This window comes from Quercus robur, chromosome 3, assembly GCF_932294415.1.
Source record: "Quercus robur chromosome 3, dhQueRobu3.1, whole genome shotgun sequence".
NCBI classification, from domain to species: Eukaryota; Viridiplantae; Streptophyta; class Magnoliopsida; order Fagales; family Fagaceae; genus Quercus; species Quercus robur.
The window spans coordinates 57,430,535-57,450,738 of NC_065536.1; the positions used below are offsets into that span (position 1 = coordinate 57,430,535).

General features: G+C 33.5%; 1 protein-coding gene across 1 annotated transcript; it reads left to right on the plus strand.

Annotated features, from left to right (window-relative positions):
* The first annotated feature begins 12,566 nt into the window (after window positions 1-12,566).
* LOC126718530 (RNA-binding motif protein 25) lies at window positions 12,567-20,176 on the plus strand. The gene is made up of 7 exons (XM_050420788.1): window positions 12,567-13,262; window positions 14,554-14,816; window positions 14,960-15,112; window positions 17,246-17,657; window positions 17,782-18,462; window positions 18,554-19,155; window positions 19,679-20,176. Exons 1-7 carry the CDS (start codon window positions 12,773-12,775, stop codon window positions 19,919-19,921), a joined length of 2,844 nt encoding a protein of 947 aa, XP_050276745.1. The 5' UTR covers window positions 12,567-12,772; the 3' UTR covers window positions 19,922-20,176.
* Window positions 20,177-20,204: the final 28 nt, after the last annotated feature.

Below are 20,204 nucleotides of genomic sequence, written 5' to 3' on the forward strand. Positions count from 1 at the left end.
GAGAGAGGCAAAGACAAAAAGGAGTTGGGGTGGCGCTGTCGCAAGAGGTGGGGTGGGAATCTGGGAGATCGTCTTTAAAGGAGACTCACAAAGCCATGGAGATTTTCAGTTGAAGGACCAAAGAGAGTCACACCACCATCTATGTCTAGATTTTTTCTTTACCACGGCCAACAACTGATCATGGATCACCACACTCCAACAATGAATCCCTCTTCCCCTTGATCGTGATCAAGCTCTTTGCAAAATGAAATACCTTAACTGGTTCCTCAAGTCCTTGGATTTTAAACACTTTTGCTTGTCCTGTATATAGATCAAATCGAAAAATTGTGGTTTTGAGTCTTTTGAGTTTGTGGGATTTGAGCTTGGATATTTGTTAGGAATCTTTGGATTATAAGTTATTTTTCTCTCTATCTTGGATTTTTAGTTTTTTATGTTGGAGGATTTAATCATTTGGTATTTTTATTTTAGTAACTATGGGTTTGGATGTGTGTGGGTGTGTTGGTGTCTGTATTTTGAGAATATTGGGATTGAAGAAGAAGAAGAAGAAGATCAAGGACAACAAGGAGAAGAAGGAACGAGGATAATTCAGCATAGAAATTGAAAATAACATGATTGATTGTGATGTGTATTTGATTTTATGTTAATAAATCTTCAGAAAATGGTGTGAGAAAGTTTTTCTTGAGAGATTTTTGATCCATTTTCTTTTATGTTTTTGTGTTAAAATACATTTTTCTAACGGCAGGGAAGAGGTGGGTAACGTCTCTCCAACAGAAACTACCTCAAGTGGGTTAGGTGACAATTTTTAAACCACAGGCGGCTTAGTCAAAATCGGTCCAACCACAGGTAAATAAAGTCTAATTGCCCTTTTTTTTCTTTGTTTTGGACTGATTTAGAGTAGCCCATTAGTTTTTTAATTGTGAAAAGGTTTTTAGTTGTGAAAGTTTTTAGTAATTTTATTTTTTTTAATTACTGAAAAGTATATATTAAATATATAAAACATAACTTGTATAGTATTAGGTACGTTAGGGGTGCAGTTTTTTGAGTCGCATTGCAATTGCTCTTACAAGTGCAGTTTTCGCACCACCACCATAACAAGTGGCGTAGTGATCGCATTTGATGATCAATTTAAGTGGGGTCGTGTAGTTGAAGCGATTTTTTGTACAGCCCTACACTAAATTATATAAAATCCATCAATGTTTCTATAAAACTAAAAAACAAAATTGAGCAATGTCTCCCTTAACTATTGTAGACACCGCATTTTGTACCCATTAATAAATTTTGGTCCCTAGCCCCAATGATGAGCTTCACATATGTCAACTAAGGGTAATTAAAGAGTTCACAATAGTTTGGAAGTAATCACAACTCAAAAGTGCTTAAATCGCTTTGAAATTGATACTGAAAAATGATATTTGCTCACTGTTTGACTATAACTTTTGATCCATAATGAAGTTTTATGTGAGGCTTGTTTCATTGAAAAGTAGACATCTTGCGCTTCAATTTGAACACAAATTTTGCCTAATTAGGACTTATATCGAGTAAGATATGACCATTTGAAGTTAAGTCAACTGAGCAGTCCAATTTTTTGGATTTTAAGACTTCATTTTAAGGGCTCGAAACATCATACTTTGATGTGGGCTGGCCCCTGGACCCTTGGAAACGTACAAAGACCATTAAAAAGCCCTGGAAACCCTAATTTTAACTTATAAATACTTATCTTATGTTATGTCTCCAATCAAAACCCTAACTAGAGAAAGTTATTTTTTGGCATCTATCTTCTTTAAAACCATGATTCTCTTTTCCAAAACTCACACGCAACACCTTACCACGTTTTTTATAAATTAAAAACCTCTTTTTAGTTAATTTTAAGATAGAAACTAATTTTCTAAATTGATTTCTCAAAACCTTTTTCAAAATCTCTTGTTCTTGAGTTGTGATTATTAACTATTGTTGTGTTCTTTTGATTATTCTTGTCCTCAATCTAATTTTTGTGTTGTAGGCACTGAGGGGCTGATTAAACAACTTCAAATTTGTGATTCTAAAACAAGGTGAGCTTTCTTTTCCATGGTTTCCCACTTTGCTTGATATGATTCACATGATTTTCTTGATATAGTTTCTCATTTTGTTATATTTGATTTGTTTGATGATTTTAATTATGTTTGATATGTTTTAATATGATTTTAAGTCGTTTATAATCTGTTTTAGGTTGTTCTTATTTCATTATTTTGGTTTCATGAAAAGTATAACATGTATGTTTATTTTATGTAATTTAGTTTAATCATTTGATTTTGTTTCTTGATTATTTGTTTATGTTGATGTTCGTTTTATTTGCTTCATGTTAGTTTAGTGTTTAGGGTTCTAACATGCTTGTTTGATCTCACATGTTTATATCTTCAAATGATAAAATCTGAAAAAATGTAAATTTTTCGAATCTATGCTAAAGGATGCGTATGCATTTTTGAGTATGCGTATGCACCCTGAACCCAGATTAGGGCAAAATCTTTTTTTATTATTTTAATCATTTTTTAACATGTTATTTGATTCTCTTTGACTCTATTTTAGGTTAATTATGTATGTTTAATTATTTACCATGTTTATTTGAAACTTTTTGCCATATCTTTTCCTTGTGTGTTTATATTTAATTGTCAACTTGCCATATTAAACATGTTTAATTTATTTTATTTTATTGTGTTTTATTTGTTTCCTTTTATATTGTGATGTGATATTTAATATGTTGTGTGTGTTATTTCCTTAAGTGCATGATGTATGTTTAGGTTAAGGATTAGAGCTCTCTTAATAAAATTTTAAATTAAATATGGCCTAGCAACACATAATGGAGGCCAGTATACAAGACTACAAGCTGTGCAGTCTTGGGTGCCTAACACCTTCCCAAGCCGTACCCAAACTCGGGACCCATAATCTAGTATGTGGCCCCATGTATGTAAGTAATTGGCCCAAAAGGCCCAATATGGTTCCTAGGCCTAATTTACGTGGCAACTTCACTTTTCTCCGTCATGATCCACTCGGCCGAGATGTATTCTCCTTTGTGCCCACAACTATTGAGAATTAGCAACTAATTAATCCAAAAACACAATAAAACCTTTTTTTTAATATTCCACAACAAAATTACTATTACAAAAATACTCTTTCCTCAAGTTAGCAAACACCCAAAAACGCCCCCATTACCAAATCCATCATTATATTTAATTTGATAATCTTTACCATACCCAACAAATCACATTCAAGTGTAGACAAGGTAAGGTATGGATCTTTACCATACCTAAAAGCTCCTAGTCACCAAGATGAATAAAAATTCTTTGTATCACTTTTTTTTTTTTTTTTTTTTTTTGAATTTATGATTCACCAATCATGGAATGCCCTATGTTTGATTTTTTTTTTTTTTTAAACTATAGTCATTTTATAAGGAAATTTAAATAAACGTATGACATACCATGATTGGTTGAACACAAAGTAGAGTTCTCTTGGAACTATGTTTATCGACTCCGTCGACGTAAATAAAAGTAAGGAAATATTGTTTTGGTCCTACACTAGGCATTTTTTGGTAGGAAGTAAGGAAATATGTTAAGGACTAAATTGACTACAAGAAAGCAAGTGATCATATGTTCTTAAGTTGTTCAAAGGTTTAGAGTGAGTAGGAAGTGTTGGGCACTATTACAATAATGGCAACGTGCACAAGTTCCTTCATGATATAACTGAATCTTTAAATTAGAAATTACAAGTGGAAAAGTTTATAAATGAAGGTCACTAAGGTAATAATTCTTGTTTAAAGTAGCCTTTGGTAACTGTTGCATTTAGATTTTTTTGGGAAACCTATTGCATTTAGATTTTGAATTCTTCAATTTTGTCAAAATACATTTGTTGAGAAACAACATTTGGTGTTGTGTTGAAATTCTTACTAAAAAGATATTATGCTAACAAAATTGCATTTGGTTTTCACTGAATAATGCATTTTTTTCTCATTAAATAATAATGGGTAAAGTATATATTCGGTCCTTATCCTTTACATCAAATTTTAATTTGGTCTTTAACCTTTCACTTGTGTCAATTTAGTCCCTAACATTTTAGTGTTGTGTCAATTGAGTCCCTGTCGTTTTCTCTTAAATGAGACTTTTTTTTTTTATATATTTTATTTAATGTCATAATTTTCTATTCATAATCAAAAAAAAATTTATAACACCTTTCATATAGTTCCCGCATCATAGAAGATCATAGAGTAGTTTGAAAATCTATGACCTTCTGTGATGCGTGAACTATATGAAAGGTGTTATAATAAAATTTGGTTATGAATATAAAATTGTGACATTAAAAAAAAAAGTCTCATCGCATGTGTGAAGCACATGTAATGAGGCTAGTGTGTGTGTAAACAAACCTTTCTAAGATCATTCCACACTTCAAGCTATGCACCAAATGTCTATGAAAAATTACTCAGACCTTTAAAAAGATCAAGACTTGCATGAAATAGTGTTGGGCACTATTACAATAATGACAATGTGCACAAGTCCCTTCATGATATAACTGAATCTTTAAATTAGAAATTACAAGCGAAAAAGTTTATAAATGACGGTCACTAAGGTAATAATTCCTGTTTAAAGTATCCTTTGGTAACTATTGCATTTAGATAATTTTTGGGAAACCTATTGCATTTAGATTTTGAATTCTTTAATTTTGTCAAAATACATTTGCTGAAAAACAACATTTGATGTTGTGTTGAAATTCTTACTAAAAAGATATTATGCTAACAAATTGCATTTGGTTTTCACTGAATAATGCATTTTTTTCTCATTAAATAATAATGGGTAAAGTGTATATTCGGTCCTTATCTTTTACATCATATTTTAATTTGGTCTTCAACATTTTACTTGTGTCAATTTAGTCCCTAACATTTTAGTATTGTGTCAATTGAGTCCCTGTCATTTTCTCTTAGTTGAGACTTCATATATATATATATATATATATATATAGATGGGTTCAAGTTACACCTGGTGTAACTCTTTAGAGTTACACATTTTTTAAACCGTTAGATTTAAGTAGATCTAACGGTTAAAAAAAATCCTCATTATTACAAATATTCTTATTAGAATTTCATTAATTACCCTCATTTATTACATTTTAAACCCATCTCTAAACCCAAAAACTTTTGACATCTGACTCTCTTCCTCTCCCTGTTTCTCTCTCTCTCTCTCTCTCTCTCTCTGTTTCTCTTTCTGTCTCCTCTGCCATTGCTCCTCCACCATTGTTCCACCTCTACAGGTTGCCAACAAAAGGAAAAAAAAAAAAAAAAAAACATTCCCATATAAGTCTCTTTCTAAAAGAAAATTAAAGCTTTTAATAAAATATAACCAACAATAATTCCGTATTAGCAGACAGTGAGAATTTTTCTCAATGCATTAGATTTAGTTCCAATGAATTGTTAGTTCTTTCCATGATTGATTGGCTAGAGTTAAGCATTACGAAAAAACTTGCTGTGGAAACCAAACTACAAACATACCTAACTTTCATTCAGTCATTTCTTAAAAGATCTTCCAATTCTTAAAAAATTCTGTATTGACAGTAATGTGGAATTTCCATTATTGAAGAAATTTAGCATAAACAATTTCCCTAAATTGAAGACATTTGCATTCAGACATGCCAGTTCAAACATGGAGGTTCATAAAGGACTCGTGGAAATAAATTCAGAGGACAATCGTCATACAACTTTGCAATCACACATCAATGACAGCGTAGATATTTTTTAAACTTTCCCCCTTTACTTATTTTTGAGTTTTTTTAAATGCTAAAATTAAAAATCTTTTAGCCTATTTAACTATGTTTGTGAGGATCTGAGTTTGTAAGAGTTGAGAAAGAATTTATTATTGCTGCAGATTGTGCTCGCCAACTGGGAAAGTTCGGAACAGTCCTTAATAGACTTGAAAGAGAAACAGCAAAACCAACGTTGGGCAAGGTCCTTTTGCAAAATATCAAACATGCATTGAGAAAAATTCTAACTTTTCTGCTACTACGGAATTATTCTTTTAGAAAGAGGCTTATATGGGAATGGTTTTTTTTTTTTTTTTTTTTTTTTTTTTTTTTTTTTTTTTTGCCTTGTGCTGGCAACCTGTAGAGGTGGAACAATAGTGGAGGAGCAATGGTGGAGGAGACAAAGAGAGAGAGAGAGAAACATAGAGAGAGAGAGAGAGTCAAAGATCAAACATTTTTTGGTTTAAAAATAAATTTAGAATGTAATAAATGAGGGTAATTAATGATATCCTAATAAGAATATTTGTAATAATGAAGTTCTTTTTTTAACCGTTAGATCCACTTAAATCCAACGGTTTAAAAAATGTGTAACTTTAAAGAGTTATACCAGGTATAACTTGAACCCATCTCATATATATATATATATATATATATATTATTTAATGTCATAATTTTCTATTCATAATAAAAAAAAATTTATAACCTTTCGTATAGTTCACGCATCATAGAAGATCATAGAGTAGTTTGAAAATCTATGACCTTCTGTGATGTGTGAACTATATGAAAGGTGCTATAATAAAATTTGGTCATGAATATAAAATTGTGACATTAAAAAAAAAAAGTCTCATCGCATGTGTGAAGCATGTGTAATGAGGCTAGTGTGTGTGTAAACAAACCTTTCCAAGATCATTCCACACTTCAAGCTATGCACCAAATTGTTGTCTATGAAAAATTACTTAGACCTTTAAAAAGATCAAGACTTGCATGAAATATTGTTGGGCACTATTACAATAATGGCAATGTGCACAAGTCCCTTCGTGATATAACTGAATTTTTAAATTAGAAATTACAAGTGGAAAAGTTTATAAATGAAGGTCACTAAGGTAATAATCCCTGTTTAAAGTAGCCTTTGGTAACTATTGCATTTAGATATTTTTTGGGAAACCTATTGCATTTAGATTTTGAATTCTTCAATTTTGTCAAAATACATTTGCTAAGAAACAACATTTGGTGTTGTGTTGAAATTCTTACTAAAAAGATATTATGCTAACAAAATTGCATTTGGTTTTAACTAAATAATGCATTTTTTACTCATTAAATAATAATGGGTAAAGTATATATTCGGTCCTTATCCTTTACATCATATTTTAATTTGGTCTTTAACCTTTCACTTGTGTCAATTTAGTCCCTAACATTTTAGTGTTGTGTCAATTGAGTCCCTATTGTTTTCTCTTAGTTCTTTTTTTAATATATTTTATTTAATGTCATAATTTTCTATTCATAATCAAAATTTTTTTGTAACCCCTTTCGTATAGTTCACGCATTACAGAAGATCATAGAGTAGTTTGAAAATCTATGACCTTTTGTGATGCATGAACTATATGAAAGGTGTAATAATAAAATTTGGTTATGAATATAAAATTGTGACATTAAAAAAAAAAAAAAAAAGTCTCATCACAAGTGCGAAGCATGTGTAATGAGACTAGTGTGTGTGTAAACAAACCTTTCCAAGATCATTCCACACTTCAAGCTATGCACCAAATTGTTGTTTATGAAAAATTACTCAGACCTTTAAAAAGATTGGGACTTGCATGAAATTTGGTTCTAAGTGTATTTAAACGATTTTTCACATGATCTTTTCCTATTAGGAAGCCGAACTTTTGAGTTCATTCATTGAGAATATTTGCATAAGCACAGAAGGTAAAAGCATTATCCACTTTGTTGTCCTTAAATCGTTCATCTAATAATGTTTCAATAATAACAATATCCATATGCTCAGTCTATTTTAGGCTTCATTTGGGAGTTTATAAGGAAATTGATGGAATTGAATGGAATGAACATAAAGAAATGGAAAGGAATGAAATGAAATGAAATGTATTTAAGTAAGGGAAAAGTGTGGAAAAGAAAGGAATAGAATGAAATTAAGTAACCTTATTTGGATGTTTTAAAATAAAGGGAATGTGAAGCAGTGCAAATGAATGGAATGTAAGGTTATGTTTGGTAACAATTTTTATTTTATATTTTCAAAAACTTGTTTTTGGGAAAATTAAAAAAAAAAAATTCTTATATTTTTTAAATCAAAAACATGTTTGGTTAGTTGAAATTAAAAAGATAGTTTTCTAAAGAAAAAAAAAATAGAAAATACTGAAATATGTTGTTACTAAGATTTGAACTCTAATGCTAACTTATTAAATGAGACAGATTCATTAAATTAAATGCGTATTTTCATTGACTTTTGAAAATTAGAAACTAAAAATATCATTTTGTATGTTTTCAGTTTCCTTCACAAATTGAGTTTTAAGAACATTTTTTGTTTTCTATCTATTTTGGGTTGTCAAACAAATATTTTAGTCTCAAAAATAGAAAACTGTTTTTGGAAACAGAGAAATAAGAGGAAAAAACAGTACCAAACATATTCTAAGTAATTTTGTTTGAGAGTAACATAGAAAAAAATGAATGGAATCATTTTATTACAGTATTACTATTAGACCCCTATTTTAAAACAAATGACTGAATATATAAGGGTATTTTGGGAGTTTTAGTAAAAAAATTCATTTAATCTAGTTTCATTCCTTCCCACTCCTTCCAATTTCGGGGGGAATGAAAATATGAGGTTTAAGGGAATAGAGAGGAATGATGTTCCCTTCTACCCATTTCATTCCATCCACTTAAACTCCCAAATAAAGGAATGAACTTTCCATTCTCTCCATTAAAACTCTCAAACAAGGGAAATGAAGAATATTATAAAATTATTATCTTCATTCCTTTCCATTTCATTTCATTCTCTTCTGTTCCAAATCATTCATTCCTCCCAAACGAGGGCTTAAAGTGTCATTAGATTTAGCATATCTATTGTTTTTTTTTAATATATAGAAATAATGTTGTTTACTTTTATAGCTATTTTTCAAAAGCAGAATGTTATTATAAAAAAATAAAAAATAAAACCATTTATAATATGACTGATATTCATAGAATAATATAAATTAGTTAGATCAATCTAAGAAGTATTATCTTCTAAAAAAAATCTAACAAGTATTAGATAAATAATGAAATTCCATGAGAAAAATATTGCACAACCCAAGAAAGTGCATTAGCATTAATATATATAAATATATATTTATATAACATTTTACAATATATTTCTGACCCACTAGAAAATCTCACATTTATTACAACAAAAGATTTAAATATACAATAATGATTTCAGATTAGGTTTCAAATGAGTAATAGGGTTATGCTGTGCCTGAAATATTTTGAAATTATTTTTTCAATACCCCAAATACTCTCACAATAACATTACACAACGAAGCACGTAGATGGCTAAATATTTCCCAATGTTCCCTTCCTTTCTCTCCCCTTTCCATCGATCCAAACAAAGCCTTAGTGTCTTTGTTGAAATCAATATAGGATTTATAGTCAAGTTAGGATTTTAAGTATTGGCTAATGTCATATCAAATTTAATTGCATTATTGGGTTTTGTTACTGTAATATAAATAATAAATAGTGATAATGAAAACTGAAGGTTAAGAGGCTGTTTGGATGAGTGATTTCCATAACTCATAAGTCTGTTTCCATAACTCATAACTCAAAAATGATGGGACCCATAGTTGAGAAGTCCGTTTGGCACCACATAACTCTGTTTCCAGTTTTTTGTTTCCATCACTTAATTTTTTGATTTTTGAATTATGAGTTATGGAAACTGAAAACACATTTTAGCTGTTTTCAGTTTTCATAATTCTGTTTTTAATGGCATTTTTGTAATTAAACACACATGAAGGGACCCACTGTCAGGGTTAACCGCAACTTTTGACCATTTTTTTTTTCTTTTTTTTCCACTATCTCCGTTGGCTGGGTTCTTTGTTTCTTTTTTCTTCTTCTTTCATTGGTCTTCGTTGGCTGGTTTTTTTTTTTTTTTTTTTTTTTCCTTCCTTCACTGGGTTAGGGTTTCTGGGTTTCTTTTATTTTTTTGGTTCTTCATCACCTCTAATTTTCGGACTTCAATTCTTTCTCTCTTTTTTTATTTATTTTTTTTTTCACTGGGTTCGGGTTTTTGGGTTTTTTTTTTTACTGGGTTTAGTGAGTTTGGGTTTTGGGGGAAAAAAAAAAAACTGCACCAAGTGACAAGTATGGGGCCCACAAACAGTGTGAAAAGTATTGAGTGATGGCAAGTGAGTGACGGTGCTAAACGGGTAGGGTATTTTAAAGTGATGAGTGATGAGTAACGAGTGACGGAAATTGAGTGATAAAAAAAAGCATCCAAACAAGCCCTAAGGGGCTATTTGGTTTTTGTGTTTCCATCACCCATAACTTAAAAATGGTGGGACCCATGAAGAGAAAGCTTGTTTGGATTTGTTTTCAAGTTTTGTTTCCATCACTCAATTTTCTTATTTTTGAGTGATGAGTTATGGAAACTGAAAACACATTTTAGGTGTTTTCAAGTTATGGAAACAGAATTATGATGGCAATCTTGTAAATACACACACATTGTGGGACCCATCAGCCGCAACTTTTGACTTCGCTCTCCTCTTTTCTTTTATTTTTTTCTTTTTCTTCTCCACTTTTCTTTCTTTTTATCTCTCTTCTTTCTCTGTTCTTCGCTGCAAGCATCATTTTTTTTTTTTTTTTTTTTAATTTTTTTTTTCATCTCAAACCTATAAAAAAAAAAATCAAGAAACAAACTTTTCTTTCTTTGTTCTTCACTTCAAGCATCAGTTTTTTTTTTTTTTTTTTGGAATGTCATCGTTTGTCATTGTGGGTTGTAGCAGAGGCTGTGGCGGTGGTTGTTGTGACAGTTGGGATTTTAGGTCTTTGATCTGGGAAAAGCATAAAAATAAGGATCATGGTGGGCTTGATTAAAATATGTGTTAACATGGATGAATAGAAAAGCAGAGAAAAACAGGGGGAAAACGAAGAGAAAAGCAGAGAAAAACGAGGGGAGAGGTAGAGAAAGATGAGAGTCAGGGGAAAAAGAAAAAAAGAAAAAAAAAAAAGGAGAGAGAAAAGTTTTATGACATTGGGTCAGTGTGGGGGTCCCCGTTTTTTTAGTTTTTTGGTTGAAAACATAACTGAGTGATGGGTGCCAAACGTGTGGGGCTTAGGGAATTGGAGTATTTTAAGTGATAAGTGATGAGTGATGAGTGACGAAAATTGAGTGAGGAGTGATGAGTGATTAAAAAAAAAAAAAAAAAACAAACAACCCCTAAAACTTTTGTTCATCAGGCAAGAAAGATATGCTTGGTTGTGTGAAACTGAAGGCCGGTTATGTAAGATCAGGCAGAAGCATACAATAGACTTAAAAAAAAAAGAAAAAAAAGCTTTCAATAGACTCATGGTCAACCAAAATGCTATTACAAATTTTTTTAGATTTATTTTTAGAGTCTTGCGTATAACCACGTCTAACCCAAACCCTACTTATAAAAACCTTATATCAACTCTAATTTCATTAGAAAGAAGCTGAGTACTGAAAAATAAAGGAAAAACCATTTGAGAGTGTTCTTTGTTTCTCAACCCTGTCCCATTATCATCTTTAAGAGATTGAAGAGTTCAAACACAAGTTCATCACCTTGAATGAATTGGACATGTTGAAACCATAGAGGTGACACCAAAATCTTGAAATGACTTGGAGTAACCAAGAGATCGATTTTGCTGTCAGAGTTCAAACTGTATTAGCAGACTCAGAAAACTTGTTGCAAATTTTATGGTTTGGAAAGTTCTTATAGGTCGCATTCAAAAGAGAAATCATCAAGCTTTCACTTAAGTTCACATTTGAAGAATCAACTGTGTTGTTTAGTATTAAGGAAAGTATGCCCGTATAAACTTTATTTCAAACTAGTTTATTTATATTATTTGAGTTGTATCAAATTCTCTACCATAATAATGTCATCTCCAAATCTTAACAGTTAGAAACACAAGTTGAAAATGAAATTGTTACATAAATCGTTTGTTATTTATGTGAATGTTCATAATTAGAGAAATTTAGTCAAATAATCAAATTCATTGATTTGATAAGTTAACCATGGAAGACACCTTATTTTTCCCCTTTTTAGCCAAATAGATTTTATAATATTACCTAGTGTTTTGTAGTTAAATTGGTTTTGGTTGGCATCTCTTGATATTTTCAATGGAAACATTTAAAATTCAAAACTTCAATTCCCCATCCTTATTATCAAATTATTAAAAAAAAAAAAATTTGTATTTAGAAATTGAAAAGGACATGATTAGTCGAGTTACACGATAACGCATGTATTTTTTTAGATAGTTACAATACATCGTATATATGGATGTGTCAATGAAGCTAAAAGGCACTTGGCACAAGTGCACAACATTGCATGTTTAACCTAACATCATATTTTAATTTTGAAAAACCAATATTGAAATACATTAATGATCTATTTAAAGAATACTCAAAAGACACTCGTTAATGAACTTTTTATATAAGAACAGATCAGCAACAACTACACAACAGGTACAGTCACCAAGCCTCCTTTAGCACCCAATTAAAAATAGACACGCGTACTAATCCAAAACAAATATCTTTCCCCACGAAACACCCAAGCCTTCCTCAGCATATAACAAAACAAAACAAAATCCCCTTTCTCTCTTAGGGCACAGAAGAAAGAGCAATTAAAGCCCAGTGGAAAACGAAAACGAAAACGAAAACACAAAAAACAAAGAATACATTTTTATTACTTATTACCAAAGAACGTTTCTGATAAAAAGTCACGCACAGGCACAGCAACAACAACAACAACAACACAGATAGATCTTTATTTTTTTTTCACTTTGTGTTTTTGCAACTATGGCTGACTCTACTACTGAAACCCTAGAATCCAAACCTCCGCAACCCGAACCCGAAGCCCCAAATCCCCAACCCGATCCACAACCTCAATCGTCAACTCCTCCACCGTCGTCCACATCTACGCCGATCGCTGTAAACCCTAATTTGAACACTCCGCCACCACCGCCGCCGGCGCCGCTACAGCCACAGTTACAGCCTCAGCATCAGCCTCAGCAGGTCTCCTACGTGGCGCCACCGCCGGTGCCGCAGGTATCCGGCGGCGGAGGAGTTGTCATGCCTCCTCCTCCTCCATCTGCGCCTTCGTTCCGGCCGGTGCCGCAGTTCTCGCCCATACCGAATTACCAAAACCCTGGTGTTCAGCCTCCCGGTGTGGCTCCGATGATGCAGATGCCGCCGTATCAGATGCAACAGCAGCAGCAGCAGCACCCGGGGCAGCCTATGAGGCCTTACGCGCCGCCGCCGCAGATGCCTATGCCGAATGGTTATCCCGGTGGGTTATTCTGTCTCCTTATAATGCTTGTTTGTTATTAACGTTTTGGCAAATTCTCGATTTTTTTTTTGATGAATTCATTATTGCATACATGTAATGTGCATGTTTGTGTTGCCAAATTATTAGTTGAACCAAGAAAGATTTACTTTTCTATGTGCAATTGATATGTGTTTTTGATGAGAGAGTTTTTAGTTCTTAGAATGTTAATTTTGGAAATGATGCATGATTGAATAATAGCTGTAAAAGTAGATTAAGGATTTTAGTGGAATGTGAATGATGAAATATTTGGGGAAGAGTTTGTTGTTAGAGATGATGAGTTGGGAAAAAAAAGATTTAGAGAATTAATGAGAGTTGGTTTAGGGGTATCGATGACGGGATGTTTTCTCCTACAGTGTCTTGATTGAATTCGGTGGGAAGGTTTGGAAGGCGAATATTGCTTAGAGACCTCCCTCTACAACTACTTTTTTGGTATGCATATACATATATTTTTTTGCTTGGTTTTCTTCGTTTGTCTTTAGAATAAACTTTGTTTTAATGAGAAAAAGAAAAAAGAGAAAAGGAAAAAAGAAAAAACCTTTTGGAGTTTACACGTTAACAGTGTTCAAAAATTCAGAAAGTTATATTGTCCCACTTGTCATATTCCATGTTTATTTTAGTAGGCTACTTTCTGGTAGTTATGAGGACACTTTCCCTTTCATGGGTTTATGATTTGCCAGAAGCAGACCATTTTTGCCACTGAATGCTCGTTGGCTTGTGTTATAAGGTATTGCGATTCTTTCAATTTTAGCCTGCATCTCTCCCTTTTGTTTTCTTTCTCGCTCGCTTTTTCTTTTCTTCATGCTGTACCATGGGCTGCTAACACTTGTGATACATAAAATTGACATAATTTACATATAATTTTGTGGGATCGCATGAGATGCTTGAAGTCTCATGATAATTAAACGTCAGTTTTTTTGCAATTGGTGGATGGGATAGTGTGAGAAGGCTAGTATGTTGCAAATGGATTCATAAGGTAAGCCCATTTTACATATCGATGGTTTATGAACTGGATGCTACTTTTTAATGTTTCCTTCAGGTTATCTGTTCAGCTGGTGATAGTTGCCATGCCTGTGCTGCCATCTCTTATATGCTTTTGATGTGTGGTAACTGCGTTCTATTATTCTTGTCACATTCTTTTTTCATATATAAATATATCTATATAAACTGGTGACGGGATGTATAGTATCGCTGTATTTTTGTTTGTTAACTTGCCCTGATATATTTGCATAGATATTTGTTTCCTTTTATGCAGGACTTCCTCGTTATCCATCTCCATACCCAGCTATGGTTCGACCTACATTCCCTATGCGCCTACCAGGAGCAATTGGTGTGCCTCCAATAGTGTCACGCCCTCCTATTCCAGGGGTTCCTGGAGTTGTTCGCCCCATTATATCCCCTGTTATTAGGCCAGCTGTTGTTCCTACTGTTACTTCAGCTGAGAAACCACAAACCACAGTTTACATTGGTAAGATTGCATCAACAGTGGACAATGATTTTATGCTGTCTCTTCTTAAGGTAGGTTATTGATTTTTATTTTTTGGTGGTCTGCTTCCTTATATATACACCCTACAACTCTGGATTCTTTTACATTATAAATATCTTACTTCAATGCCTTTTATTTGAGGCATTAATTTCTGATGTCTGTACACTTTATGAAGCTATGTGGACCTGTCAAAAGTTGGAAACGTGCTCAAGATCCCACAGATGGGACTCCTAAAGGATTTGGGTTCTGTGAATTTGAGTCTGCTGAAGGGGTTCTTCGTGCATTGCGCCTACTTAGTAAATTCAATATTGATGGGCAAGAATTGGTGGTATGTTTGGATTTCCACTGTTTTCTTTGTCTTTTTTAGTTTTTATGATCTTTTTTGTCTTTATCTCATTTTTACTTTTACTGTGATTTTGGCATTTAAGATGGTGTTCTAGAATATCTATCTGCTGAAAAAATACATTTTAAATTCTTGATTAATGGGAAACATGAAGTAGATATTTTTCTAATAAGTCATTAATATCGATTGGATATGCTGAGGGATCTAAACCTTTACCATGAGCATGCAAAGTGAGTTCTCTACAATATGAACTGTATCTCCAGTTAGGGAAGATTGAGTTGAAATAATTAAACAATCATCAAATCTATGGTTAACATGAGATTTAAGGGTTCAATAACTCTTACTTTCTTGATCTAGTGGGTTTCAAGGCTTGAAATCTCCATTGATGAATGTAAAATGTAATTTCAATTATTCATAAATAAAAGCAAGTTCAATTGTTAAATGGTTACCTGGCTGGAGGATACTTGTTATAAAGTATTGGGTGTTCTCATAGTAGGGCATTTGTTATTAAGTTATGTGTTTTAGGTGGTGCTGAAGTTATGGGCTTATCATCCATTATGGACTTCTCTGTCTATATCTGGATTTTGCCTTTCTGTTTACAAACCAAAAAGAATTATGACCTGGAAACCAAATTATTTGTTAGTTGTGTGCTTAAAAAATTAGATCTGAGGGAGCATCCAGTCATGAAGGTACTTCTGTGTTTATGCAGTTGTTACTTCTCATTCCTTTTAACATATATTCTGTCAAAGTGAAAATTTATCAAAGAAAAAAATAAATCTGTCAAGCGTCATGATCTCATTATTGAAATTTGACAACCAAACTTGAGATGAAATAAGAAAGACTACTCAAATATAAGATCAAAATTTATAACATTTGAAAATTGGACTTAGTTGCCAAAGATTTTTGTTAGGTTGTAATTCGTAAGAACTTACGAGTTGCTCCAGTATACTTCCAACGTACTGGAGTAATCTGCTCATCTTAATAAAATGATGTTTTACTTCTCAAAAAAAAGAAAGTTCATAATTTCTTCAGCTTTTTTCATAACTGAAAATTTGCTTTTAATTTATGCATGCTTCCATATGATATTTATAAAAGAGATTTATTGAGATTGGAATTTGTCCCTTTGTCCTACAAAAACCTTGAAAAATAAGCCAATGAGCACTTGTGTGTACCTATGTTTTTGTTTCTACCGTTAGTAGTTTAGTTACTATTGGTATCATGCTTTTTTGTTATGTATTTTGGTTTCTAATAATATCAAACATGGGAGATGATTAGATAATTAGAAATAATGATAATAATCATATTTGGCTAAGTTTATACTTGTCTTGTTAATTCTTTTAAGGGCAAAACTTAGGTTTAGTTCCTTAGTTACTGTTACTTAGGTTCCCCTCTTAAATATTTGACACCTATCAAATCAGACGGCTTAGCTAACGGACGTTAAAAGTCCCATCTCTTTTTGTTTTCTTCCCTTACTTTTTTTTTCCCCTAACCTGCAAGAAAGCACAAAGCAGAAGACTTCTTCTGTTCAGATCTGAGAAGGTTTCTTCAGTTCAGATCTTTATGGGTTAACTAGCAATCGACACACTCTCTCTCTCTACAAATTTTCCTTCTAGCTGTTTCTTTCTTTTTTTCTTTTTTTCTCTGAGAAAAATCATATACACATTTGGCTCCTCACTCTTTCTAATCTGTCTTTTGGTTTTCTCGCAGGCTAGGAAGGGGAAAAAAAACATTAAGAAAAGAAAAGGAAAAAAAATAAAAGAGAGAGAGAGAGAGCTAACATCCGTTTGCTAAGTTGTCTAATTTGACGGGTGTCAAAAATTTAAGAGGGAATCTAAGTAACAATACCTAAGGAACTATATCTAAGTCATCTTTTATTATGTTTGGGAATAATCTATAGAAACCGATTTGATGGTTGAGTATGTGGATAATCATATAGATTAGGGAGATGGAAATTGCTACATTGAACCTATGTGTTCACCTCTATAAAACATGAAAACAAGCACCTTCTTGACCTTTTGGTGCATTCTGAGATTTGGATTATTCTTTTTCCTGCATGAATTTATTGGATTTTTATTTTTAAAATATTTGATCCTTGTCTCTTTGTAATTTGATTAATAGTTAAATGTCAATCAAGCTACAAAAGAATATCTGGAACGGTATGTTGACAAACAAACTGAAAACTCAAAGAAACTTAAAGATGCACAAGCTGCAGCGCCTGAGAAAGAGGAGGGAAGTGCAGTAGGGGTTGAGAAGAGTGAACATCTGAAGGCTGATGTAGAGAACTCAAATAAAGAGGACAATAGTTCAGGGAGCAAGGAAAATCATGACTTTGCTAATTTTGGAATCGTGACTGACGAAGACAAGGACACTGACCGCGAGGCTGTGGAGAAGCTTACAAGCATGATAGAAGAAAGATTAAAGACCAGGCCTCTGCCTCCTCCCCCTCCTCCAATTACTGATGGTGGCTCTGGGAATTCAAACTCAGACGTCCCTGCTAAATCAAGGGATGGGGACTCAGAAATGAGAAATGGTGAGTTTTCATTGTGGAAATGGGTAGTTTTGTCATTTGTGGTAGTTATTAGAAGAGATTGTTTTTAGTGGCATTTAAAAAAGACATAATTTTAATATGGTTATGCTTGTTCATACTTTTGCAGATGCAGCTGAAGATAAAAACGATGACGAGACAACTAGTGAAACCAAACCAACTAGTGAGCACGATAGGCCTGAAACAAGTTCACCTGATAGGAATAGAAAGTATGAGAGGAGTAGAGATAGAGACCGAGAGAGGGATCTGAAAAGGGAGAAGGACCGGGAGATTGACAGATATGAAAGGGAAACAGAGCGAGAGCGGGTTAGAAAAGAAAGGGAGCAAAGAAGAAAGATTGAGGAGGCTGAGCGTAAATATGAGGAGTGTCTTAAGGAGTGGGAGTATAGAGAAAGAGACAAAGAGAAACAGCGGCAGAATGAGAAGGACAGGGAAAAAGAGAGGGAACGCAAACGGAAGAAGGAGATAAAACATGATGAAGAAGATGAGGATGAGGATTCGAAAAGGTGGCGGCGCCGGACATTAGAAGAAAAGAGAAAGAAGAGGCTACGGGAAAAGGAAGAGGACTTGGCTGACAGACGTAAAGAAGAGGAAGAAATTGCTGACGCCAAGAGGAGAGCTGAGGAGGAATTGCAACAGAAACTACAGAGGGATGCATTGAAGGTTTCATCCAATCCTGTAATGAACGGAGTTGCAAAAACTGTTTCAGTCGAGCCATCCAGTGTCGAAATGAAAGAGAACGCTGTGGAACAGGATTATGAAGGTGATCCTGCTCAGGAGCTCCATACAGGTAAACTTATTGGAATTTACTTGGAGTGGAATTTTTCTTTTATTCACCCCCTTTCCATTTCTTTGAATTTGGTTATGATTCTAAATGATAGGTGATGGGGTTGTACGAAATGGTACTGGTGAAGAATCAACCACGGCATCAGTTGCTGTATCAGACACACGACATACTGGCAATGCCCCTGCAAAAAAGTTAGGGTTTGGTTTAGTTGGCTCTGGAAAACGAACTGCTGTCCCTTCTGTTTTCCATGAGGAGGAGGATGATGATGCACATAAGGATAAAAAGATGAGGCCCCTTGTCCCAATTGATTATTCAACTGAGGAACTGGAGGCTGTCCAACCTACTGCACCTGGGGCACCACCATCAAATTTGGTTGCAGCAACAGAATTTGCAAAGCGCATATCAAATGTTAATCCCAAAGAAGATAAGTTTGATGCAGAAAGGGAAAGAAGTAGACGTTCCAATGACAAGTCAAGCCAGCGGGATAGGGACCGGGGTGATGAGGATGTGAATCGCACCAGAGATGAGAATAAGGAGAAGAGTCTTGACCGGGACAGGGATCGGGGACAGGGGATGGATAAACTGAAGACATCAGAAAACACAAAACTTTTGAGTTTAAAACAATTGATAGATATGATACCAAGGACAAAGGAGGAGTTATTTTCATATGAGGTTAATTGGGCTGTATATGACAAGGTATGCAACCTTAGGCTATGCTTCAATAAATGAATTATTTAAATTTGTGGACCTCTTTTATCCTGGAAAAACTAAACTTATATGCTTTGAGATTGAGGCAGGGCAAGGGGACTGGCTCCCTGTCAATTTTTGTTATTCCCTTGATCATGGTTTATGGCCTAGTAGTTGGTAAAAAAATTTGGTGTCTACTTGGACATGTTGGGATAGCTACCTATACTATGCATGCGAAACCTTTCCTTAGAAAATAACAGATTGCCCATTTGAGTTGTCCAACAGTGTCTTTTGGAAACTGTATCTTCAAGTAGGCTATAAATGAAGAACAGGCATCCCATGTTTGCTTGTTCTGTCTAGTGCTACTTTTAGCCTTCAGAAGTTTAGATAACCTTGTCTTGATATTCAGGAGTGAAAATAACATTTAACTGTTGGTGATGTTTTTAGTGTATAATATTATTATTGGTTATAACCATGGTCAATGTCTTCTAAATAATCTAAACTGTTTATTTGCTATCTTCCACTTTCACAGCATGAGCTTCATGAAAGAATGAGGCCGTGGATTTCAAAAAAGATAACAGAGTTTTTAGGAGAGGAAGAAACCACACTGGTAGATTACATTGTATCCAGTACTCAAGAACATGTGAAGGCAACTCAAATGCTGGAACTACTGCAATCAATTTTAGATGATGAAGCCGAAATGTTTGTGCTCAAAATGTGGAGGATGCTCATCTATGAAATCAAGAGAGTAGAGGCAGGCCTTATTTCAAAGTGAAAAATATCTTAGGATTTTATTGTTTGATTGCTACTTCGTTACTGCAGGACCTATATGCTTCACCTCATTGGCCCTGCTCTTGTCATCACTCACTGTAGATTAGAGATTATTGATTTTGTATTTTGCTTCAAAGGTTAATTAGTGATGGACCCATTTTTGTACCAATTGTTTCCATTTGGATCCAGTATTCATAGTGGAAAGCAATGTTTGGAAAAGACATCCATCAGTTATCTTAAAACAAAGTTATTTGATTTATTTTGATGTAGTTGCTGGAGATGCTGGT

Bases quoted from the DNA above. Each gene is read 5' to 3' on its own strand.
- LOC126718530 (XM_050420788.1), top strand. From the start codon at position 12,773: ATGGCTGACTCTACTACTGAAACCCTAGAATCCAAACCTCCGCAACCC. The intron at 13,263-14,553 runs GTGGGTTATTCT...CCTTTTATGCAG, and splicing joins TATGCCGAATGGTTATCCCG to GACTTCCTCGTTATCCATCT. The intron at 17,658-17,781 runs GTGAGTTTTCAT...ATACTTTTGCAG, and splicing joins GGACTCAGAAATGAGAAATG to ATGCAGCTGAAGATAAAAAC.